Source organism: Stegostoma tigrinum, chromosome 34, assembly GCF_030684315.1.
Source record: "Stegostoma tigrinum isolate sSteTig4 chromosome 34, sSteTig4.hap1, whole genome shotgun sequence".
Classification (NCBI taxonomy): domain Eukaryota; kingdom Metazoa; phylum Chordata; class Chondrichthyes; order Orectolobiformes; family Stegostomatidae; genus Stegostoma; species Stegostoma tigrinum.
Window position 1 is genome coordinate 21067930 of NC_081387.1, and position 27346 is coordinate 21095275.

Below are 27346 nucleotides of genomic sequence, written 5' to 3' on the forward strand. Positions count from 1 at the left end.
TTTTTCAAAGATCCAGCACGGGAAAGCCGAATGGCCTACTTTGTGGCTTTGAGAATGTATAAGTTGACTCTCTTTGACAGTTCAATGAATTGTCTTAATTAACGGCGATTCCGTTTGTGTGCGTGTATAAAGATGGAAGTGATGCAAGGTTTGTAGGGTCGAAATGGAATGAGTGAGCTCCTGGGAAGAGGGTGCGGGTGAAATTGGGGAGTGTAAAGGTGGGGGACGGGGGGTAGAAATACCATATTTCGCCAAATTTAAGTCCAGCAGATACTGAAAACGACAGTCGCTAAAATTCAATCGATCAGCCGTGGATCAATGGAGCCCTCTACCTATCTCTATCACACCCCAATTTCCGCCCCTAAATCACGCAGGACCCTACCCTAACTAAACCACTTTAGCGGACAGTGAATTACAAACCTCAGGTGCATAAGAAATGGCAGTGAGGGAATTGAGTCTTTCAGTAACGCGTGGATGTACCGCCCCGCCCTGGATATATTGGTGCCGGAGAGGCTATGTTCTATTCCGCATGTGGGCGGAACGAAAGGCGCCGGTAGGTTAAAGCATACCAGCTGCTACTTCATTCCGCCCACGCAGCGAGGAAATCGCGCCATAAAGTGCAATTATTTCGCCTGACAATCAATCTGACTGACACAAGCCTCAATCCCCTCCTCGACGCCTGTCACTTCTGATACCGCTGCGGGCCGCTGCGGGTGTAATATTGCGGTTGGGGAAGAAGTGGATGTACCGTAAAGCTGGATTCAGCGGCGCCGAGCATGGCTTCAGGCCATACCACCCTGAAACTGGAAGACGAACTAAACTGCCCCCTTTGCCTTCAGCTCTACGTGGATCCGGTTATACTGGACTGCGGTCACGATTTCTGCCGGCCCTGCATTATGAAGTACTGGGAGAACGAGAACGGAACTGCTTGCCCCGAGTGCGGCCAGCTCTTCCCGGACAGAACCCTAAAGGCGAATCGCGCGTTGGGAAAGCTGGTTAAAAAGAGCCGGAATCACTCGCTGAATCTCAAAATAAAGGGCAACAAACCTTATTGCGTCGATCACGAGGAGGAACTGAAATTGTTTTGTGAAACTGACAAGAAATTGATCTGTGTGATGTGCCTGGACAGGAGAGACGGACGGAGCCATAAAGCCCACAACTTCATGCTGATAAATGAAGCGGTCGAGATTTACAAGGTGAGGGAGCAAGGGAAGAGCTGTGTAGCGGGTTAACTGTGAATGCACAATGACACCATAAATACTCACGTTACCCCTTCTAAAAATCACGACTTTAATTGCAGGAGAAAATGAAATTGAGCCTCAATACTCTAAAGCAGAAAAAGTCTTATTATCAAGAATTTGAATTCAAACAGCAGGAAAAGATCACAGAAATCAAGGTAACGCCTCGGGCGCCTCCGGCTTTTCTTTCAGGCGGCTCCTTCACATTGAGTTGCATTGACAGCTGTTTGTGTTTGCAGGATCAATCGAATAAGCTGCAGAACCACATCACAACAGAGTTTTCCAAAATGCGCAGCGTGCTGGACGAAAAGCAGCAGAACTTGTTCTCGGACCTGACGACGCAGGAGAACGACGTGCTGAATAGGATGGAGAGCAACCTTCGCAAGATTCAAGACAACCTGAATCGCACGCAACAAATGCTCTCCAACGTGCAGAAGCGGCTAGATTACCAGGACGTCTACGCCATGCTGAAGGTTAGCTGTTCTCTGCAGCCGGTGAGCAAAGGACTTACTGGTGTTCGTCGCTCTAGCTTCGACAATATAACCTGGGCGCAATTTCCAGGCCAAGATAACGAAGTGTGAAGCTGGATGAACACAGCAGGCCAAGCAGCATCCCAGGAGCACAAAAGCTGACGTTGGGGCCTAGACCTTCATCCAGCTTCACACTTTGTTATCTTGGATTCTCCAGCATCTGCAGTTCCCATTATCTCCAATCGCAATTTCCAGGCCATTTTGTTTTTCAAAAAGTTATTTTTTAATGAACTGAGATTAATTTGGCTCACTCTAAACAAAACATAACGTCAAAGTGACTGGCCCAGCGCCTGGAGAAGAAAGCTCCGGGTTCCCCTTTTCTTTAATTTGACGAAATTTGCGTTTGGGGTGATATCCTCAGGGCTCACAGGAACACGCTTTGTTTCCCCAAAGATCATATGAATTCATTTGCCATTTGTGGAGCTATTCTTAGGAAGTCCAGGATTGAAGTTTGGAGGACGGGTGAAGGTAGGAAATGGTGTGAGCTGGAGTGAAATCATCTCTGCATTCATTAGAAACCATGACCATCATTTTGCGTGTGGAATGAGACGTGCGGCGAAAGAGGGGGCCACATTTACGAAGCTGTTGGAGTCAAAATTCTGTAGCTCCGCCCGGAACAACACCGAATGTGGGTGCATTTACGCAATAGGAACACTTTCCTCCCCGTGCTTCATGTACAAACCGCGATACACAGTATCTGGAGAAGACCAATAAATTAGTCGTTTTGTAGCCATTCCAACGGGCTGGGGTCGGGAGAGACATTGGTGGCATCTATGTTTTCTATTTAGGCAGACTGACGATTTTTTTTTCACATAGCCCCGGAATCATCCAGTGTTAATTCACTGTGTTCGACCAATTGACGCATAGATTCTTGCATATTTATGGGAATTATCTCATTACTCCCTAGAAACTTAATCTGGCCGTAGAATGCCTGCAGATACCTGTACGGAAATTGTTACACGAGGAGAGCACAAGGGCCAAGCAATGAAATCGGAAGGGTCGATTGGTCATTCATTATCCCTTTTGATACACTGCGGCATTGAACATGTTCACTTCTACATGACTTTGATTCGTTAGCCTAGGCCTAGTCTGCGTGAGGACACGACATCTCTTTTCTTGAGTGGCACTGAGTATATATTTATATCCTGAGGAATATGCGTCCTTGGCCCACACTCACTACCCATCCAATACCTTATTGTCGACAGTGCGGAGCTGCCATATCGAAGACTTGCATTCTGTGGGCTCCCATGCTCTTTCAGCGACAGTATTTATATGGCTGGTTGAATCCCATTTCCGGTCAATGGTCAGTCTCGTGTGTTGATAACAAGGATCCGGTGATGGTAATGCCACGTAATTTCAATGGACGATGCTTAGATTATTTATTGTTGGGAATGGTCATTTTTATCTGGCACTTGCGTAGCCTGAATGTTAATTGCCACTTATCAGCCCATACTGGGATATTGTTCAGCTCTGGCTATCTATGTTGCAGAGATATACAAAGAGAGCTTTCCAAAGCGTCATTTTGCAATGTCTGCCTTATTTACACGACACTGGAAAGCACCTGTCTCTTTTCGATTGAGCCCTATACCCCTGTTATGTTGCGATAGCTTGTTTTCTTTTTCACACTGATGTAACTTGTCATCAATCTCCTGTGAGTATAATACGCATTTTATTTTGCTTTTAGGACCCTCCACTCGACGAGAAGAGGTATGACACGCTCATCATAAAATTGTATCAAATGATTAAACAGTTCGTTGAAGTGCTTCTTGTGTACACTGTAGCGTTAAATTTGTCTATACTTAACCTTCAGCACTGAAGACGACTATCAACCTACGATAGCAGAGGGCAACCTGCCAATCGGAATATTCCAAGGACCTGTCCAGTACAGAGTATGGAAACAAGTAATTGACGTAATAAATCCTGGTAAGGAAGTCTTTATACACATATAAAATCCTCAGTAAGTATAATTATCTAAGCAGTACAGGACGCTTCAATTTGAGCCGGGATAGTGGTTTGGCTTTCCTTAGGGCTACCGCCAATCTTTCACTTTAAGTAAGATAGAACGTATGAAAACGGTGAATTCGGCAGTTTGCATTGTGCTGATGTCAGTCTGGTACTGAAGAGATGCTGGCCATATATGAAGATAGGTTGCTAGGCAGTCACAATCTCCTTGGGCGGTGAAAAAGATTTGAGGGGTTAAGTAGCCAACTTTGTTTTTTGTCCTATACGGTGGGCGACACACGTTACAAACCCTAGAATTTCAGGACTAGGGTGTTGAAACTTTTATTTATTTGGATTGCCCTCCTCATGAGAGATCCGGAACAGTAGCGCTGTGTAATTTAGTATCAATGATTAAGAGAGGTTGGAATGGCTGTTGGAACTTTAAGCGTCTGATGGCGAAAGGAAGGGGTTCAATGGAGTGGTAAAACAAAGACTAGATCATATCTTCTGAAACAGTCGGAGGATAAACTAAAAGCAGGCTCTTTAGAAGCACTGTGCCACGATGAATGCGTCCTGTAAATATTGCCTCCTGTTTGAAAGTCCGGAAGTTCATTGCAATTTTCGGCGTAGCGTTTCCAATATAAGGTGACACGGAAGACATCAACGAGTATTAACTTTCAGTGTTAATACTGTTTGCTTAAATCAGCATTTTCGTTTAACATTTGAATTCGTCTGAAATGCCCAGGCCTGCCTCTGTATAAATACCTCGCAAACAGAAAGTTAATTAGAATGAATCGCTCCATAACCAATTTGAGGAAAGCCTTCTGTCAACAAAGTCAGCGGGACAATTTCCAGTGCCGTTTGTTTTATCAGCGTGTTGAATGCTGAGGCATACATGTTAAACTGTAATCAGTGTAATTGAAGAATCAATGTTGCAAGTCTAGAGGACTCAACTATAAGCGTAATTTTAATTCAGCCCATAATTAAACCTGAGATACTACATCCCCCCGTACCCTTCATTCCTGGATGACGATTACTTTGGGCAAGCCTTACCAGACTTACCAAATCTCCAGCAGCTGGGTCCTTTTTGTGAAGTGTGGACATTGCTGGCAAAATCAGAATTTATTGATCAATTTGCAATTGTCTTTGAGAAGGTTGTAGAGTGCCGCCTTCTTGAAATAATGTAGTCCATGTGATTTAGGTGGCCCACAGCGCTATTCAGGAGTTGATCTTGATTAATAATTTGGAAACGGCATTCACGATTAGCGGACTGAGGCATCAGTCTCTTGGTTGTAACTTGAAACTGTGGTCATGGAAATGGAATGTATTATCCAAGCCCCAGAATCCACACAAGAAAAATAAAGCTTAAAATTTAAGGCAGCCTAGTGCTCATATCCGAAGAGATCCAGGTCATTGTAATGTTCTAATTTAGTTGCAAATCAGGGAATAGTTAGGGAAGAGGAGACGATTCCTCAGAATATGTGCATGACCAGCAGGGTTAATTCTTCATATCTGTTTCGTTGTTTGGAGCTAGCGTTATCTTTGGACGGTTGTGATCCAACGAGAACTGGAAGAAATTCCGTCCTGCGCGCGACCACATCTCATGACATGAACAGTTAATATGCTGATTAAGCAGATATTATTCGCTTTGTACCAGCTGGGAAACCCAAGGACTAGATCAAACATCAGTCTTATATCCCACCCGAATTTTTGTCATTAAAAAAAAAACATTCGGGGGATGCACATGTCACAGACGAGGCCAGCGTTGATTACCCACCACATCTGCCCATACGACAATTAAGAGCCAACCATATTGCTCTGGGTATGGAGTCACATGTAGGCCAGACCAGGTAAGGATGGCAGTTTCCTTCCGGAAAGGACATTAATGAACCAGATGGGTTTTTGACTTGTGGCGAATAAACTTGCATTGGGTGTAACATCACGATTTAATGTGACGTTCTCAGAGTCCCATAGGCGGTTCATTCAAAATTGTCCCCTCCTGCAGTCCCCTTGTTAGTTGAGGGTCGGTTAGTTCAGTTAGCGAGAGACTGGTTTGCAATTCAGAGCGACACCATCAGTGCAGGGTCAATTCCCGCACCAACTGACCTTCTCGACCTTACCCCTCACCTGAGACACCAGCCCTTAAGCCACCACCAGACGCGTCTTTCTCTCTCTCTTTCGGATGTGAGAGTGAGTCTATGGCGACTTGCCCCAATCCTTCCGTATTGTGCTCTGTGACAGAGCGTTGTGACTTCTTTGACAGTTCTATCGGCTGTAGTCGTCACGCCTCTTACTTTATTCCAGTGAATCAAATATTGTGTGAAGAGCTGTCGGCAAAACAGTTCCTATTGCACTATCAACCATGACGAGTTTCCACGCCTTCATCTAGGAAGGAGAAGGCAAAAAGCTAGTAGACCCAACTGCCATTCCCAAATAATTTCCTTGTACGCACTCGTATGGAACCTGTTGGCTTTAGCTGTTTAGTTACATCAGTAGAACAAACAAGAATAAGTTCACGTACGGAGAATGACCTCTTCCGTGAAGCAGTGAATGTTGTCGGCCACTTTTTGGCTTCATCAGACCAAGAAAAATGTCGAAAATGGCAACGATAGATTGTAAAACAGAAAAAAAATGCTGTCGATATAATTTTTAAACAAAATGTAAATCTTGGAAATCTGACGTTAATGTAGCACTTTTGTTTTGCAAATCCACTGAAATACGTGGATCGAGAAACCATAGGTTAGCGTTTTGGATACAGACACTTTACAGAACTGGAATGTGTAAGATAAGCTCGCCCTTCGTAGGACTGAACAAAATGGACACTAGAGAGGACAATAGATAAAAGCCAACTGCCAGTTTTTCATTAGTTATCACAAGAAGGCAACTGAAATGTGTGTCTTGAAATTAACCCATCCTCGCCTCGATTTATCCTCGCATACTGAGGAAGTAGTTGCATGGTCTGTGAATGTCATATTTTGGACTACTGCTTTGATGTACGGGTGGTTTTAATGCTAAAATACAGGAAATGTTTTCAAAGCCGATGATCTAAAACTTGCAAGTGTGGTAAACAGTGAGGATAGTATTCATAGACTGTAAGGTTAGAGGGCCATGCAGGTAAGAGACAGGGGATATTTAATGTAAGGAAGTGTGAAGTGATGTATCATGCCAAAAGGCAATAGAGACTAAATGGCACAGACCTAAAGAGTGTATAGGAATTAAGGTACTTTGGCGTCCATGTGTATATAGTTAAATTTGCCAGGACGTATTGTAAAAGTAGTTAGCACAGCCTTTACAACCTTTCGCCAACGGTAATACAGAGTGAAAAAGCAGAAGGTAGCACTGAACTTTACGAAGAGCAGGTGATGACTCAACTAGAATTGTGTGTCATCACATTTTAGGGAGAACGTCAGGATTCTTGAGAGGGTGCTGAGTGGATTTATCAAACTGTTTATCAAATAATGAAGAATATTAACGGCAAGCTTAGGTTGGAAAATGTAGGGTTGTTTGCCCTGGAGAATAGGCGATGAGGAGAGATTTCATAAAAGGTGTACAATTTATGACATTTTGGATTAGGTAGACAAAGAAATGTAGTTCCCTTTCCTTAACTGTATTAAGACGATTAAAACATAGTTTTAAGCATTGTTCTAAGTTTGCAGTCTGAATATAGAACATGGTGTAAGTGAAGACAAAGCAAAGATTCCTAAAGGAAATTGGACAAGTTACTGAGAGAATTAATGTTGCAGGGTCACTGGGGTAGAACAGCGTAATGATACTCACAGGATTGCTCCACAGAGATGCCCACTTTTTGTACCTTTTTAACTCCAGGACGCCATAGAAAATATGAAAGTAATGTGCGGCTGATCTCTTGCAAACGAATAGAAAAATTCTGATTAGACTAGGTTCTGACTCAACTGAAAAGTCTCAGCAATATTTGGTGGACAGGGTTGATACACTAGTAGGTAAAGCCTAGGGTATAAAATGCAGCTTCATCGGCCTGATATAACGGCAATCCACTCTGTCATTCTGCATACAGTCGAAAGTTAACACCCAGGAAAATCGGGCATGGGGTATAATGGGGTTGAACGGTTGAGGCACTTTCCACCCAGACCCAAACGGTATTTTGCATTCGCTTGCTGCTTCCCAGAGAGGAGAGCTAGTGAAGGCAATGCTCTGATCGTGACATTTTCCCGTTCTCTTCAGTTGCTCGTAAGCAGCAAACCCAGAGATTTTGTTTTCCGTGGTAACTAGGAAACACCCTGCGTGACCTTTACCTGTTGCTCTCCCGTCCTCAATTACATTTGATCAGTCTTAGAGGGGCCCCCTTATCTTGGAACTTCCTGTCTTTAACCAAAACTGTAACCTATCTTTTTTCTTTTCAGACGCTGAAGGATCCGATTGGCTGAATTCTCCTGCTGGTGGCAGGTTAGCGGCTGGGTTGTGGCTTAGCACCCGGCCACGTAACTCCGCCGCTGAACTTTGATCCCAAGGCCCTAATAAACCTTGCAGCCTCATTAGGAGAGCTGTTTTCAATTCTCACTAAATTGCTGGTGCAGTGGCCGAAGGGAGTTGATTGTTGCGGCAAACATTAAAAAGGCTGGAGCTATTTGATGGGATTAACTGAAGCTAGGAATACAAGGTTCTGTTGAAAGCCGGTGGGTCAGGGCAGGGCGGAGGCTAGTAAAGCAAAGTTAATAAAATTCTCCAAAAGCTTCAGCTCAAGCATGTCCATTTAGGTTTCAGAGCAGGGTGTCTTATATTGCAATGATTGGCCAAGTTGAAAACAAAATGAACGAGTTGTAGTTTTAATCCAGCCCGAGGTAACCTGAAAGTATGCCATTGAATGAGGGATATGGGCCACGATGAATGGCAGAACAGGCTCGGGGGGCTGAATGGCGTACTAGTGTTCCTATGTTCGCATAATTGCGAGATGAGTGCATTCGGACGGCGGAACTGTAAAGATAGACTTCCTCCCGTCAGTGGGACTACCATCAGTCTAAGAACTTTTGAAAGTCGGGGAGCTGTGTAACAGGTCTAAAGGGATGACCCCCAGTAATTTAGACCTCGGTGACTGTCTACCTATTGTATCATTGCTAATTCTATGACCTGTTTTCCTTTTTCAAAAAATAAATCTGTTCCATTGTGGTAAGTTGGCTGTCAGAAATACTTTACCAAAGTTGGAACTGTGTGAACTCTAAATGAAATCAGATAGCCTTGCCGTAAGGTTAGCTTTGAATCGGCAAGGGCATTTCGTTGAAAGGGGCAACGTGCATTTTCCCATGAAGCAGGTACTCAGGTGCAGGGAACCTTCTGTGATAACGTCGGTTCCAAACACATGGTCTCTAAACACTTCCCTCGTCTGGCTGCACTTTGCCCTGATTTCTGTACATGCGCATACGTGTTCTGAAACGTGATGCTTCCCTACCCTCCTGCGCTCGTCCCCACGCCCCTCCAAGCCCCGTTCCACGTACTTGCTGATGGTTAATCTCGTACCACCCACCCCAACCTTACTGGAGTGTGGGATTAATGTTTTCACGACCAATAGACAATAGACAGTAGACAATAGACAATAAGTGCTGGAGTAGGCCATTCAGCCCTTCGAGCCAGCACCACCACTCATTAGAATCATGGCCGATCATCCACAATCAGTATCCTGTTCCTGCCTTATCCCCATAACCCTTGATTCCACTATCTTTAAGAGCTCTGTCCATCTCTCTCTTGAGAGTATCCAGAGAGTTGGCCTTCACTGCCTTCTGGGGCAGAGCATTCCATATATCCACCACTCTCTCGGTGAAAAAGTTTTTCCTCAACTCTGTTCTAAATGGCCTACCCCTTATTCTTAAACTGTGTCCTCTGGGTCTGGACTCATCCATCAGCGGAAACATGCTTCCTGCCTCCAGAGTGTCTAATCCCTTAATAATCTTATAAGCCTCAATCAGATCCCCTTTCATCCTTCTAAACTCGTGTTTACAAGCCCTGTCGCTCCAATCTTTCAACAAATGATAGTCCGTCCGTTCCGAGAATTGATCTCGTGAACCTACACCGCACGATTCAAAACATGTTGCAGCCAACTTCACGGGTGACCCGGGCATTCACAGGTAATGGCAAACACGGCAAATGGTTTCACTTTTTCTGTTTGAGTAAAGTGACTTCGTGCAATTGAGTCATTTACAGTTTGTATGATCAAAATGTCATCGTTGTATTTTAGGGGTGGCTGCAAAATTCTACCTTATAGAGGGAAGGGGGAAACATTGATAAACATTTGTTTTGATGGCTTGCAGGAGTTGCCAACAAATTAGTTAATGAATTAATTCATTAATTCTAGAACCTGTGTTGCGAGTTCAGCTCCTTCTCAGGGTCGTGACTGTCTTGTCAGTGCAATCTTCCTTCCTGAAAAAGCCCCTTCTCGTGTTACGGGGTTGGACGTGCTTTCTTCCTCCCATCTTAATCAATCTTTCGTCTCTCCGATGTAAGAGGCCCGTTGGGGTGATACAGAACGCAGCCGTTGACAATGCTTTTTGCAGCGATCTCAGAGGATAACTGAGAATTCGGATACCAACAGAGAGCTAGAATGATGAGTGGGCAGCTAAAATTAATCCGCAGGGGCAGCAATAGCAGTTTGACTTTAATTCTATACATGCCTACATAGTGAAAGGAGTTAGGAACTGGTGTACAATTATAGAATCACCTGGTACAGAAGAGGACCTCTGACCTATCAATTCAGTGCCGACTCAAAAACGACACTAGTTACTCCCTACAGCACTTGGCCCATAGCCTTGAATGTCGTGGCATTTCAAGTACTCATACAAGTACTTTTTAGAAGTTACGAAGTTTCCCGCTTCAACAAACCCCTCCAGGTAGCGTATTCCAGATTTCCACGATCCCCTGTGTGAAAAAGGTTTCCTTGCAAGACCCCTGTCTTTCACCTTGTTATTGACCTTTGGGTTAACTTGGCGTAGTTGTTAGCTTAAACGGAGGCGGTGGTTAATGATTCCTGCTGGATGTCTAAATGATATAGTCCTTGTGCGAATGATGAATGGCTATAATTCTGCAGGATTGATTTAGCATATTGCCCACTCACCCAAAATCCTACACCGCCTGAACCCAGGCAAAGTAAAAGTCAGCTTCCGGTGACTAATCCAATGTGTTTTTCTTTTCCCGAAAGAAAATTCTCCAAGGCTTGTCGCGCCCGTTGCTTTGGTTTTTGCAGCAAGTCATATGTAAGGGAGCCATCACATGGCCGGAAGGAAACAGCGTAGGAACAATGCTGCAAGTTCTTCCCATGATCTCTGCGGTGGGGCTAGCTTCAGCAGGGGCGTAAAACCGGCAAAGACTTTCGCTGGCTCATTACTCACTCTCTACTCGTGTTAAATTCGGTTGCAGCGCAGAATAACGATAGCAAAGCCGCCATAGTCCCAGAAGACAGGATGACGACAGGTCGGGGAACTTAACCTGATCGTCACTGCATCTCAGGTGAAGGGCGAGGTTGAGAAGGCGGCGCCTTCATCGTGACCCCAGCCAACACAGGAATCCACAGAAACACAGAATTATTAGATTAGAGCACAGAAGGTGTTCATTCTTCCCATCGTGTTTGTACCGAGTGTCCGAATGAGAATCATGACAAAGTATCATCCTCCTGCCTTCTCTCCATACTTTTGCATGCTCTTTATATTGAAGTAATCATCAAATGCCCTGTTGAATGTCTCAAATTGGACCCGAGCTGCTGGTGTCACTCTGCGTCTCAAACCAGTATACAGAGTAAACCTACACCCAAGGTAATGGTGCAGACTAGAAATCGCCAATCTTGATAGTTTGAGGCCTTTTCTTTGCTCATCGTCAGCATCCTGAGCAAACGGGAGCCACGCTGTTTTTCTCAATGTGGGCTGGCGGTAGGCCACCGCGATTATTTTGGACTTTAAGGTAGAAAATTAACCTGGTTGCTTGCAGCTACTTGCAATCCTGTAATCTCCACGAGAGCAGGGCTTGCATGGTGTCCCTGTGGTACTGGAATAGACTCATCTGTGGAATGACTGGTGAGAATGGTTACTTGCTAGAAGTACCAAACGGCTTTTCGATCTTATATTGGGGAGATTTTCATTTCAGTATCTTGGAACTCTAGAGCGTTAGCTTTCTCCAAGAGCCGCCTGCAAATTATAATGTTAAATCATCCCAAGCAGGTGTTCACAAATACGAGTTACTTTTTCCCACGAAAAAAAACTAAGTATATTTATACATCTCTCACACTTGACTTCCAGCTACTTTGGTGAGGACCTGACGTCCCATCATCCGAAAAACTATCAGAGACGGAATTCAGTAATGATGATAGAGCCTTTAGAATATCAGCAGCGTCCCTATGTAGTAAGATCGGTCGTTCTTTTGTGAAATGTTGTGAGCTGTATCTGTTTCGTCCACTTTATATGCAGAAAACCTAAAGTTTCAGTTTACACTCCAACCGCTGCACTGGTGCGAGTCGTCGATTTTATTTTCCGAAGTAATTGGAGCATCTCCCTGGGACAACTTGTTTAAATTGCGTTCAGCGCCTTCGCTTCCAACATGCATCCTTTTGCTCCACAACGACCAGCTTGGCGTTGTGACTCCGGTCCACCGGTGCAGGTTGTACTGTGCCAAACAGTCCCTGAGCTCAGTTCCGAAATAAGCCCAGACCTACAGCCAAAGGGTGTCGCGTTAAAGCCGCTGATATTGGAATGAAAAGTGAATTATACTTTGCAATGAAATGATTATTTTTAATTTCTTGCTCCGTTATTCTATAGATTATAAGTATGCAGGCTGCAATGAACCAGTCAGTAACCCTACTTCCCGAACTGATGCGAGCGAAGACACGCCAAGGAAACGCTCCTTTAAAAATAGCAGCGAAGAGAATAAAAGAAAATGTAATAAATTATATATCGATATCATATCATATAATAGATAGCAAGGATTCTTGTAGTTTTTCGATCTTATGTTGGGGGGATTTTCACTCCAGTATCTCGGAGCTCTGGAGCGCCGAGGTCCCTCCAAGAGCTGTCAGCAAATTATAACGTTAAATCATCGCATGCAGCATTAAAGAATCTGTCCTTAAGTTAATAACGTCCTTTGAAATGATCTATTTTCTGATCGTACGTTTGCTTTCCTCTTTTTCTTTTTGTCAGTTCCAACCTATCTGACTCTGAATGCGAACACAGCTCATCCCCGGCTCCTCCTGTCGGAGGATCTGACCGTGGTCACCTACGGAGACGTGAAGCAAGAGGTCAGGGACAACCCCGAGAGGTTCGACACCTGTGTCTGTGTCCTGGGCTCGGAGGCGTTCACCTCCGGCAAGCACTACTGGGAGGTGCAAGTGGGGTCCAAGACTGAGTGGGACCTGGGTGTGGTCAAGGAGTCCATAAACAGGAAGGGCCACACCACGGCGACGCCGGAGTCCGGCTACTGGATCGTGTGGCTGAGGAATGGGAACGAGTACAAGGCAACCACGGTTCCACGGACCCGCTTGAGCGTATCGAGAAAGCCCCGAGCCATTGGGGTGTACCTGGACTATGAGGGTGGACAAGTGTCTTTTTACAACGTGGACGACATGTCCCATCTTTACACTTTCATTGACACTTTCACTGGCAAACTCTTTCCTTACTTCAGTCCAGGCATTAATGATGACGGAGAAAACTCGGAACCACTCAGAATCCTTCCAGTCAGATGTCACGAGGAATAAGCTGGTTGTTTCCCCAGTATTTGTCTTTCCTAGGGCCTGTTACTTTGTCACTTAAATACATTGCCTTTAGTTTTTTTTATTTTCTTTTTAACCTGAGCAACCTATATGTTCCATTGTTCCATCACAGATTGGTTTCAAATCAGTGCTTGATTGCAGGCACGGTGTCACCCTGCTGGGGCCGTAGTGTTATTGTACCAAGCTCCATATTTCAATCCACTGCGTGTGCGTTTGCATGTAATCACCACCCCCTTACTAATGCTGGCAATGCTATTTGGTAGGAGAGGCAACAGTGGTTTTAGAATGACGCTGCTGGGCAGGGAATGTCGCTCCAGCGCAGTTTACTTTATAGTTTTGTTTGTACTCCTCCTCAAACTTTTGTTTTCATCTGCTTATCTATAAATATTGGAAGGAAGAAAGCTTAGTACAGTGGCAGAATATCGTGAGAGAGTGGCAAAACATATGGAATCTTGAGCTTCCTAAATCGAAGCAATGAGTACAAGAGCACGATAGTTGTACTGAACAGGTATGAAGCCCCAGTTAGGCTGTAACGAGAACGTTGTGTTGAGTTCTGGTCACCAACGTTTAGAATATACATGAAAGTTCTGGAGATGGGGCAAGTATCTTTATCAGAATGGTATAAAGGATGGAAATTTTAGCTGAAGCTATTCCTCCTATGGCCAGGGATTATAAGGTGGTAATTTGCCGAGGAAGCAGAAGTTTGTGTCTATTTCGGTTAGGATATACAGGAAAATGTTTGTGCTCTAGCAAATCGCACCTGTCTCTGAGACAGAGATTTGGATGAGTGTTTGTGAGATATAACATTGTTAAACACAGTGGATGGTAGTGAGCAGGAATTGGCTACCCAGAATCAATGATTTCAAATTGGTTGGAGGTTTTATGACATACCCTAGGTCGGACTTGAATCCAGGCCTCTTAATCCAGAGGTGGGGACCCTGAATTCGACGTACATGAAGGAAATAAACTGGCAGGGCTGCGGGGTTAGAGCAGGTGACTGGGGCTGAAAGCTTTGCGGTGAAGAAAAACTTAGCTTGGGTCTGATTAGCCGAATGGCCTCCTAATTCACAGAAGTGACTATATGAGTCCATGAATTGCCTAATTTGACACATTTGATCCGATGTTCTTATCTGGGAGGGGTGGGGTGAAGTGCGGTGGGGAATTTTTGTTAGTTGACTGATATCTTTGGCTCTTTTGGGATTGCCAATGCAAGAAATAAGAGGTGGGAAGGTGAGCAAATTACTAGGCAATTTGCACAAATTTCCTTTTGCCCAAATGAACGGACTTGGACAGATTCCTCTCAGGACGTGTTCATTGAAGCCAATGTGCAGACGAGTAAACGATGATATGATGTATCTCTAATATCTATAACAAGACAGGTTTGCCCAGGGAGCAATTGACGTGCAGCAATTCCTTGCCACACTTAATCGGATTCAGAAAATAGGAGCAAATTGTGGTGAATCCCAACTTTGTTCCCGTAAACGATGCACTTTTTTTTCTGCAGTAGGCACTGAATTAGAGTCAGAAAGCTGAAATTGGGCTCCCACCTTCTTGTTTTGGAACCATTTATGGATGGGCAAATCGAGTCACAGTAATTTATGATAGTTTAGTATCATATCATTTGGTGCAATTGTCTCGTAACCATCGGGAAAATCCTTAACATTTCTTCGGAGTCAGGTCTCTATCAGCAATGTTAACTATTTAACGAAATATCGTTTAGTCTTCGGATCCTATAAAACAACATGACTTTGCAGTTGTTCCAGTGATGACCTTCGCTGAAGGCTTAAATGTTGCACCTTCAGCCTGTTAAACGGATGTTTGGATATTCTTGGTGATTGAATGTTGTAGAATTTATGAAATTTGTAACAGAAGTGTTTAAATAAAAAACATTCAGATAAAATAAGTGCAGTTTCTTTATAACTAACTATATTGAACAAATATCAGGAAGTGAAGTTGATATTTCAGTTCTTGTCTAAGAGAACATATCGAAATCGCCAGCATTGCTTTATAGCGTCGATAACAAATCGTGTCTTGGGTCGGCTGCTAATATAGACTCTCGCCGAATGCTCTGTAACTGAATTTAGTGGAATTCAAAACCGTGTCATTTCAGTCCGTTTGAAAGATTGGCCTCAAACTGAAAAGAGGATGCTTTAAACCCGGTGGAGGGATGCTACCAATGACAGTGGGAGGAATTATTGCCTCAACGTTGGTAATATTTAACTGTTTAAAAAAAGAGATTTTGCCGATGTTTACTGAACTGAAAGTCGCACAGATAGAAGCATCCCAAAATCGGCTTGGGCAGATGATAACAGAAATAAGTCTAGGGTGAATTATCGAATCGCTACTCGGATACAAAACTGATATTGCAGATCCTCCTTCTTTTCCACTGCATTTTTCATTCGTGACTGAAATTGTGCAGTAGCTGTAAGGGACGGCATCTCAGCAATTATGGTTTTATCACTGGACGTAAAAGCAATAGAATTCAGAAGATAAAAACCAAAAGGACGGCGAAATGCTGCAAATCAGGAATAAAAAACAAAGTTGCTGGAAAAGCTCACCAGGTCTGGCAGCATTTGTGAAGGAGACGTTCTGAGGAAGGGTCATTAGACCCGAAACGTTAACTCTGTTTTCTCCTTCACAGATGCTGCCAGGCCTGCTGAGCTTTTCCAGCAACTTTGTTTTTGTTCTAGAATTCGGAAGATGTTTTGTCGGGAATACATTGAAAGTATAGTGGAGCACTTGCCTCTCATTTAGTTTCTGGAAAATATATAATGAGATACATAGGAAATACATACTGTTATTCGCATAATTAATGAATCTGTGCGTATAGTTTTCTAACTGTCCAGTTAATTCCTTAATTTACAGCACATTGCCTTGAACAGGCAACTCGCATGCTATTGCTGCCTCTGCAATTTTTGCATAGTCTGGCAAGAGACAATCTAACAGGATCATGCCCAACATTTTCCTTCAACCCCGTGCATTTTTGTCCTGTGAAGACCCCAACAGAAAACAATATTTAGTGATGAGCAGCATTGCCTTCTAAACCTTGCTGGCTTCTTTTTTTGCTCGCAATGAAGGTGAAGCCAGAAATGAGGGAATCATTTCTTTTAATCCTGCGTGTAAAGTGTGTTGAATACACGCAGAGAGAAGTACACTGTCTTTGAAGGCAATGACAATGGCGTGGACTGGAAGTGCTCGGAGCTCAATCTGGTTTTGGAACTGGATTGAAAATCAGACCGTTACGGTTGGAATGCCTATTTCATACCCTTGTCCAGTATTATATTTCCTCTTACCACCTAAGACCAGGTCAGTGGAATGGCTTATTCGGACTCTGTTTAATTGATAGAGTTCCCTGTAGGAAGGCTTAATTTAAGCCGGAAACTTTGACAATATTTCCTGCACACAAGTATTGACCAAGCTGCTGTCTGTTCCCTCCATTGTCCTTTTCTCTTGTTTGCACTAAAAGTTTTAGATTTCGCTGTAGTTTTTCATCTATTCTTGTGTTTTAAGGCTGCTAGAAAGGCCCAAGTAAGGGACCCATCAGGAATTGTGCTTGGGAATATGGGCGGTGATAGGTCGTATTGAACTGCAATGAAGATCCCAATTTTAACAAATTCACAAGTCTAAATTAGACTAGAGGTGCTTGTTTAGTTTTGACCAGCTTAAGCTTCATAGAGGAAATGTGATAAAACACTGAGCATTTTATTGGCTGGACTATTTCATTTCCTTTCTTTTCATTGGTGCTAGGTGTGCCTAAGTCCCCGTTATTCACTACATGTATGTTTATCTCATGATAAGTGTTACATTCGTTGCCCATTAACTGGTGAAATTGTAACACCTTCTTAAAATTATGTCAGAGTTCAACAAAGGATATTTTCAAACCAGATCTTTTTCAGGGGGTGTGGCAGGTATATTCTGCAAGGAATGATTTTTGATATTGTCTTTGTGAGAAACACACTCTGTGTGGTGCATTTTATTTTGTTTAAAAATCTATGCAAACTGAGATGTTTCACCAGTTAAAATCAGCCATGCTCATGTTCAGTCGGAAATAACCATTCTATATACATGACTTTCGGTTGCCAGAAGTCAACGTGCAAATTTACTGAAAATGTTGAGTATTCTGATCATTGAAGATGTTGTCTGGAACACCCATAGCCAATGATTGAACATCTGACAAAGTTAATTTCATTTCTTTGAAATCCATGCTTTATGAATATACCTTTATTTCACGTTATCCCTGTTACATATTCCCTCTTGGGAAGAAGCTGATCAATGTAACTCCGAAGGAAACACATCATATTTGAAGATGATTCTGAAAAGTCAAAAGGCCAGTATTTCGAAAAAGTTAATGGGATTTGTGACGAGAATAAGGAACTTAAATTGATGGATTGTCGTTAAATCAAAGGAATTAATGCGCTTCGTTTCTGAAAGAAGTACTATTTTAACCTTTAAGCTCATCAATTGTCTACATGTCTGAAAGTTATTGTTTTTACTCTTTGATTTTATTAATTATTATTCCCAATTCACACCAACGTGTGTTTGCATAATTAACACTAACGAGTAAAATGTCACAGCACAACATAAGTGAAACTTAATAGAAAACATTTGACATTGAGCCGCTATTGTAACCGAGGATGGAGAAGCACATTTCTGGTCCATTGCACTATCCCACAGATCACGACATACAATAACAGTATTTTCTCAGTGATCAATTTACCAACAGCGCTAAAATAACACAGTTTTATCTTCAGAAATTCTCTTTCTGATACCAAAAACATACATTTTGGCCTACGGATTGAAGTCCTTGATACAAAAAATGGTCAAACGTAGATGTGCACATTATTTTCTGGTCCATTGGTATGGGTATTTGTAGAAAGGTCACGAATTTAATATAGTTGCTTCCAAGATTTTGGCAGACGCGGTTTGCTCAGGAAATAGAACGTTGAGATGATCCTTCAATAACCCTTGCGGGAGGGCAAATGGTTTTTGCTCTGCATTCAAATATTGCTGTTGCCCCCCAGAAATGGGTTAGCACTTTCCTCAAAAGCTTTCAACGTCAACAGAAGAACAGAACGTATTTTAAGTCAAAACATGGTTCAAACAGCGCCAACGGGAGGGCTACAATGAAACAAGCTATTATAATGTCAGTGATTTCTCAGAAGTCTCAATAAAATGAAATATTCCGAATCCTACCCTGAACTTTCAATGGCCTCTTTAAAAAAGCCACTCCAAATGTCCAAAAAAGTGAAATAAATCAATTTTCTCACAATCCCAATATGTCCCAAACATAATATGCATTCTGATGCTTTTTAGCAATTGCATTAACAAGTCATTTGGAAAGAAAACAAAACAAAGTAGCGTTTTTTTTAATGTTAACAGATGGCGGAGAGAAGTAGACTAAACCCTGGGTGAATTAAGCCACAGTTGTCAATAGGGAAGAAGAGGCAGCAATCATGAGTAAGATGCCGTGCTAGCATGAATGTAGTGTTCTCACATGGGTGTAGGAATTCTGGAGATTCCAGTAAGCACGAAAATTGGTACGAATTTGAAGTTGAATTTGAGACTGATGAAATTAAAGTGTTTGTGAAATAATGGCGAATGTTAGAGATGAGCTCAGAGGTCAGGATGTATTGCAAATAAGGATACAGGCATCAGAGATTTAGATGAGCTGAATTAATCGATGGTGGACTGCCGGTGGATCCAGTGAGCATTATGTCAGCAACTCAGTTGTCAAAAACCAAAAGTTCGCGAAAACAAAAATAGAAGTTCAGGAACTAATTGCAATGTAAATTTTAAGGAATTTAAGATGGGACGTTTATCTCAAGGCCTTTTCTGGGCCTGACACATATAATTCTCACATTCAGACACGGGAGATTTGTCTTGACATCTATGTTTTATTTAATAGATCAATGAACTCCTTCTGTATGGTATTTTGGAAAATTGGTTGACAAAACTGAATAAGAAGCCCCGGGTCTGTCTGCAGCAGCCAGCTTAGACAGATAAGAAATTGACCAAATTGACCAAATTGTTGGAGGTGCGTTTACATACCTCAGGAGCAGATTGGATTAGAATGCAGAGGTAGTGGGAACTGCCCATGGGTCCAGACCCGAAACGTCAAACTTTACTGCTCCTCTGATGCTGCTTGGATTAGAATGTAGACCACTTATTGTAGAGATACTGCCTCTGCTCCACAAGGGCCTTCAGTTGAGACAAATGCACATCGTGGAAACATAGAATTGCATGTCTGATAGGCGCTATAGTTTATGGATCCGAAAATAAGAAACAACAACGTGCGTTTATATAAATACTCTTATACTTGTAATGTTGAGATAAGCCCCAAGAGTTTCATAGATTAGTGAAGAGCAGAAGCCACTTAACGAGATTGGCATCCAAAAGATTCATCAGATAGTTGGACTTCAATGAGTGTCTTCAAGACAGAGCAAGAATCTGAGAGGTGGGGAAGTTTACTGATGGAATTCTAGTGCTTAGGGCCCAGGTGGCCGAAGACAACGCGAGAAATAGTAGGTTAACATGAATCAGATGTGTGGAGGAGGATTGAATGTGAGGAGTGATCGATCTCACACAGTGTTAACGAACTTTTTGGAGCAACCACAAAAGCATTTTTGTTAAGTTACTGGATGATCACTGTTGCAACTGGGTTTAAGCAAAGACAGAAGCTGAAAGAACCTTTTGAAATGTTCTGAAATGTTCTGCACACATAGAAGCACAGAGGCCGTGTCATGTAAAATAAACGATGTTGTGAATCAAAACGAAGCGTTGTCTTCCACTTGTTGCCTCTTATTCAGCATATTGCTACTAACCTCAAGGTTCAATGATGATATTACAACTCAAAGAGGCTTTTGTTTCAAGTGTATAGAAACAAAGTTGTACAGTCAATGTGGTGACAGTAACTAAATAGTACAATAAGCCAACAGTACTAATGGTTCTAATGTTATTTCAAAAGTTGTAATGTTAAAGTTTGATAGCTTTTTTTAGTGGAAACGGAACATGTTGTTCAATGAGAGGAGTGAAATGTCCTTGTAAATTAACCATAATGTAACTGCTGGACAGGGAGTAAATTCGGTCAATTAATCCATGAGCATCATTTCTAGACTACCGTACCTGAAATATAACGTCATTCTCATTTTCCAGGTAGACTTCAGCGGTTCGGAAATGAACCAGAAAGTCTTTTCTGGCCATTTTCACACTCAATCTGTTCACTGTGCCCATATTGGCACGAGTAACCTGACTCAGTGATAAACTCACTGAACACAACCTCATGGTCGGGGTTCGCTGATTCAAATCATACCATGACAACAAATCAACGAAAATCCGAAATTGGAAGCAACTCTCAGTAAGACTAACCTCAAAAATCATAATCGGTTGCTGTAAAAGGTTTATTGGCGTCCTTGCGGGAAGGAATTCCTTACCGAATCTGATCCACACAGCACCATGATTTTGACTCTTAACTGCCTTCTCAACTCGCCGAGAAAGCCATTCGGTTCATGCTGATAAGGTATGGGCAATAAATTCTGAACTTGTCAGCAACTCAAGTAGCACGTTCCTCTGTCGATGCTCGCTTATTTGCGTTTATATTGGCGCTACAAGGCAGTGTGGTAAAGTTTGTGTTGCTTTTAGCTTTGCCCAATTCACCTTGCAAACTGCGACCACATTCCCAACGACCATAGAACTAAATTGAAAGTGGAAATACAAAACCACACATATGTCAGAGGTAATGGGAACTGCAGATGCTGGAGAGTCCGGGATAACAAAGAGTGGAGCTGGATGAACACAGCAGGCCAAGCAGCATCTAGGAGCACAAAAGCGGACGTTTCGGGCTGAGCCTTTTCTGATGAAGGGTCTAGGCCCGAAACGTCAGCTTTTGTGCTCCTAGATGCTGCTTGGCCTGCTGTGTTCATCCAGCTCCACACTTTGTTACCACACATACATCCTATTTATTTTAGTTCATCTCTGATTTATGTTGAAGCAATAACTTAGTAAAATTACTAATCATTTACTGGCAGTGACAATTTGAAAGAGGGATTACTAGGGATCAGTGTGGTTGACTCCTGGAATATTGCTTTATGTCGTTCAACGTTGTTCATTTACATAAAATGCCACCCCGAGAGTTTTATGATATTACAAGCAGAGTTTTCTCGAAACAATTAAAGGAAATGGGTGTTTAAATAAACTTGGCGTGAGGGTTGAACCAAGAGGAAGTATCAGAAGGGGATACCAGGTCACACAACAAATTGGGTGAGATGGGTAAATCTAGAATTGGGAATAATAAGTTATCAGGTGGGACAGAGTAAGGATTCTTGGGAGAGGGCGAGATAGTAAATTCTATGACAGGCTTGATGTGCAATTATGTAGTTTCATGCAGTGTGCTAATTTAGGCTGGTGAGCTACAGGCCCATATTTGCACGAGGAAGTAGATATTGCAGCTATAAAGCAGTAGAGGCTGGGGAGAACTGAATGTAAATTTCCCTGGATGTGAGGTATTTGGGAGAGATAGGAAAGAGAAGTGTAGGAGACTATTAATTAAGGATCACATTGCAATACTGGAAAGAAGGGGTGTCTGGGGCCTCAAATACAGAATCTATTTAGCTAGAGCTCAGGAATAAAACGAATTATGTTGTTGGAACAATAAGCAGAACACTAGCTTTTGGAAAGGACGCAGAGGAAGAAACCTGCGAGGGGCTTTCAGAACAGTGCAATGATTGTAGGGTGAGTTTAATGTGATACTTTAAGTACCACTTAAAGCTGAGTGTGCCCACCTATAGAGGACAAACATTTTTTGTCTTCTGCTGCAGTGATCTAAATTAGCGTTGAACAGTCTTTTTTTTAACTGCATGACGCTTCTTCCGTCAAACCATCCCATGGCAACATTCCACCCCAACCCCACGTTAACCCCATTTAGAAGTCAAACTGATAGCAACAAGGCCATTGACGTTGATGCTGTCAGAGGGAAATCACTGTTAGCATAGTCAAAAATCGTTTAGAGTTCATATGTTGGAAACCAGCACATCCACAAAGGTACTTGGGATGCTACTTTGGTGACAGAACAAATAGAATTATGCCAATTTGGAAAAGTGTCTTACACTATCTCGTCCCGATTCCTCGGCTCTTTACTGTAGCTATTTTGGCTTTAGGCAAATTCTACCGCACACCCTCACCACACTTATTGCTTTGATGCCCAGATATATCAGTTTCCAGACAAAAATGCAACATATACAACGCATCAAATCAATGGTCAGCAGTGCCTAGAGCAGAAAGGTGGATGATTTTGAGAAAGAATTGGCGAAAACCAGGAGGGAAGTTGGCATCGATTAAAAAATAATTGGAATTGCTTTGGTCATTAATTTCAAAGAAACTGACCATTGGATGAAGCGCGGAGTGTTGTAGTCTCTCGCCAGAGGCCAATTACTGTGAGCCCATTCATCCAGGTTACTGGAACCGCACTCAGTCAACGATGGTGCAAAGCAGGAATTTTGATTCTCGAAGACTCGTCCGTCATGCCAGTTGCAAGTCTTACACTATCTCATTATTGCATTGAATAGATAATCAGACGGAGTCAAAATAGTGAAATTTCCTGTCCGTCGCTCAGGGTGCTATTCATTGACGCAAGCTTACACCTCTCTGTGGGAGACCATCAGGTGCATTTGTTTCGTGGAGCATTCCATCACATCATAGTAAGGAAATAAAGCTAGTTGATGCTTCCTTTGCATGGGAACTGTATCGAAGTTCGATGCTCAGTGTAGCTTAAAGATTCTGATCTCGTCCCATCCCAGGGCCTGAGCATGAAGCCCGTCGCTGGCGATACTGTCTTTTCTGCCGAGCGCATACATAACCTTTTTTAAATATATATAAATCCACAGCTGTAAGTTGAAGAGTATCAGGGAGTTACTGCTCTCCCGAGCAATGTTTAACTCTCACCCTGTGCCACAGAAACAGATCATTGACTCATTGCTGATTGCGAACTCTGGCAGCATGGCTGTCGCACTTTCTACATTGAACAGCTAGAGCACTGCAGAAGAGCTGCATTGTTTCGTGACATCAGGTGTTGGTGAAGCGTGATATATATGCAAGTCTTATTTTTCAAAGAGTTCTGATCAGAAAATATCCAGCCGAGGTTTGGGTCATCTGCTTTTCCGCCTGATTCAATTTGCAGATATGTCTGCAAATGGTCGCACTGACTTTACCCCAGTATAACTTTCTAAAAATGCAAATAATGTCCGAAACGATTGCATGAGCCATGATGGTAAGTTGCAATTTGAGTTCAGTTTCTCGATAATGTTCAGCACCTAACGAACGCTGACGACTTGAGGATGCTCGGGAAATGTAAATATTTTCATTGCACTCCACATTTCTGTTTTTGTGTGACCACAAGAAACAATAAAATCTTTGCTTTTGCACCTTGTCGCACATCATTATTACCGCTGGCTCGCTACAGAATGGGGTCAAACTTTTCGCACCAAATTACCCCTTTGGCCCTGTTTTGAGGCGAATTCAGAATTTGCCCCCAACATCCAAATGTGGGAGGACATCACTCGAATTGCAGTGAGTTGTGAAGGTGAAGATGTTATAAGTACAATTGCACCTGGCGTGTGCGAGCTTGTAAAATAGCATTGATCTGCTGCAACACCCAACCTACTCCCTCTGGAGAGAAGCTATACATTTTTTGGACTGTTGGGAAAGGGCTCACTCTGTTATAGAAATGGCTGATATGCCATTACTTACGGGAAACGGCTGGGTGGGGGTGGGGAAGCCTCTCCTCTGGTGCTGCCCAAGACCATGCACACACCACACTACTGATCTCAGCAAGATCCCGTCCGAGAATCCACTTGGAACTCCCCTGCAACTGGATCAAGGGCCAGACCTAATGAAATTAGGTGATCTGAGCACTCAATAAAGAAATTGAGACACAGGCATCTTACATTCATCAAAATATGCAATCAAATCAAATCCCAAGGGACTTCCAGTGATTTCTAACAGCCTCAAGGAATCAACTAACTTTGTACAATATTGAATGAAAAGTAATAAATACTGTGAATACTGATCTGAAAAGAGTCATATTGGGCTTGGAACGTCACCTCTGGTGCCGTCTCCATAGACGCTGCCAGGCCTGCTGATTTTTTCCAACATTTCCTATTGTTGTTTATGAATGAAAAAAAAGTCCTGAGGCAGAATATATATTTTGTATATTGATATTACTTATGTGTTATGTAGAGTACCGAAGCTTTGCAACACAGAAAGTGGCCGATTTGCCAATTAGGGCCGTAACGGCACTTTGATACTTCATTGCTCTTTCCCAAGTTTATTCCATAAATTGTTCCTCCGAAAAATAATTATCCTTTCCTTGAACAAGAGAATAAAGCAAAGACTTTTACTTTGAGGGAGTAACCCTTCTCCTAACAATCGTTTCTCTTTTTTTTTCTGTAAATGCTCATCGTAACCTCTGATTCTCTAACTGGACATCTTAACATTGTGCTCTGGTGATCAAGTCGTAGGAAAGTTGATGTTCTCGCAATCTTTATCAAAGTAGCTCATTTTCAAACTCTCAATTCAAAATAAACAAAATATGAAAACATATCTATCACCAGTCAAGTAAAATGAAACAAAAATGTTCATAAATTGCTTGGGATGTGCTATGCCATAATATTTTTATTATTGTCTTTACAATCACACGCTTAATTTATCATCAAACTGTGGTAAATTGTTCTTTTGTTTTATACTTTCAGATGACATCAACGAAGTGCTGATAATTTAAGAGCTCTGCGTGGTAGTATTAATGTGACTGTAACAACTATCTTACTGTGTCATTACACACTTGTTAGATTTTTTGTTGTTGTGTGTATGTGCACTATCTACAATATGCATGCCCTTGAGAACAGTCCAAAGAAATGAACACCGTAATAAGTCTGTCAATCCATCTGTGTTCTAGATCAACATTTGTGGTAAATCTTTTATCGGACCCATTTTTTTCCAGCAAAACGATAACCCACCCTGTTACCGAATCCGAATAATTTCACATGCAATGAGACTGCTTTCTGAAGAGCATCTGGTCCTGCTCAATTGAAAGGGACAATGCCCTCAAGGGACACTTCCAATGGATGGAGTGTAAAACCAATGTTGAAGTCCATCTCATTAGTTTCATGACGCGGTAAATTTGGTTTAAATTTAGCCCCCGCCAATCCCCATACGCGTAACACTACCCATGTCTACTGCGATCTCACTTGTTTAAGTCGGAAATGGTATGAAAATGGAATTTCAGAAAGGTGATTTTCAGAATTCTTCCGTTAATACCCTGTCGGGTTGTATTAAACATCTTCATCCCATTTTAGACCGGCATTTACCGATTGAACAATTTCCCCTGTACTGGACTACATAATTTGATAGTCAGGTGGAAATATGAAGAAAAAGCATCTTTATCAATATGTTTGTGGACACATCTCCGGGAGAAATACAGAAAAATCTACCCTAACAACAAACCAGAATGAAATCTTGCAGGCTCTCTTAGATCGTGCCAATGACTTGTGAACGCAAATCAACGGTTCAGTGGCTGAATTATTAGAATCCCGAATTGACCTGAAACGTTAATCTCTGCTACTTGCCGAACCCTTTTAGCACCAGTACTAAAATCCTGGATACAGGAATTTCAAATACTGCTATAATGATAATTTCTGGTTATACAATTTCTGAGAGCATTTTTTCCACGAACAAACACACATATTGGGTAGCCCATGATAATAATAAGAGCAAATAACAGCAAAAGCTAGAAGCTAAACATCTGGCTTTCTATAGCGGACCAGAAAGAAACAATCATAGGCTCAAGACAACAAGGTGTGGAGCTGGATGAACACAGCAGGACAAGCAGCATCAGAAGAGCATGAAAGCTGACTTTTCGGGCCTACACCCTTCTTCAGAAATGATAGGTTCGCGTAGTTTATCACTACTGTTGACGACCACAAGGCAGCTACATACTGTACACTTTTGTTTTTGACAATTTGCCCCATTGGACTTCAGAATTTGCATGAAATAACCGATAGAAAGGGAAGTATGTTGGAACTTAACTGAGGGAAAAAAACACAACTTTAAGGCAGTGTATCGATACTGAGAGCAGCGAATTGCGCCGCAATGGGTAAAGTCCTGCCTTGACTCAATATCTCTAGGTCCTAGTTCCATCTGAGGAATTGATGACCAAAGCAAGAGTATCGAAAGCGGAGTGAAGCAGGTTGCTTATCAACAACCACGTAATGGGACGGGCTATTGTAAGTCTGCAAGCATTACCTAAAGCTCTGGACTAAGTCAATAGGCGCATGTTACAACATCAACGCGCATTTCCCAAGTGAACCATGGTTAAGTGACAAAACCATTCAAACAAGAGACAGCTATGGAATAAACGAAAAATGAACCTACATCAAAAGGGAAAGTAGGATAAAACTAGATGCAGATGACTAGAAAAACACAGGTGGAGCTTTAAAAAAGCGGAAAGATGTAGCAGGAATAATAGAGGAAGAAAGGCAGGAGTATAGTATGTAATATCTGGGAGGATGTAACAATATAAACCACGGAACGAAGCAATACGCCTAGGAGATGTTAAACAGAAAATCGAGGGAGACAAAGTGATTTCAACTCTTTAAGTGAAAAGGTTTTGTCATGAGTTAAAATCATGCTCCAGAGGATCAGTAGCGTAGGAAGAAGCATAGCAGTAGGAATAGGCTGTTAGAAAATTCTGCCTCCATAGACCTTATTAATACGAATATGGAGAGGGAGAAAATGAAACATGGCCGCCGGAGGCAAGGGTGTTCTAAACCACACAAGTTAAAAAAATCTACAATTGAGGTTATTACACATAAATACTCGAGAGTAAAACTTGTTTACAATGCACTCTGAAGAAATAAATACCAGGATGGTGCCTG

The 27346-nt window shown here is 42.4% G+C and overlaps 1 protein-coding gene across 1 annotated transcript; it reads left to right on the top strand.

The window, feature by feature from the left end:
- The first annotated feature begins 776 nt into the window (after positions 1-776).
- Positions 777-13409, top strand: LOC125446317 (zinc-binding protein A33-like). The gene is made up of 5 exons (XM_059639616.1): positions 777-1196; positions 1301-1396; positions 1478-1760; positions 3587-3691; positions 12856-13409. The coding sequence occupies exons 1-5, from the start codon at positions 777-779 to the stop codon at positions 13407-13409; spliced, it is 1458 nt and encodes a 485-aa protein (XP_059495599.1).
- Positions 13410-27346: the final 13937 nt, after the last annotated feature.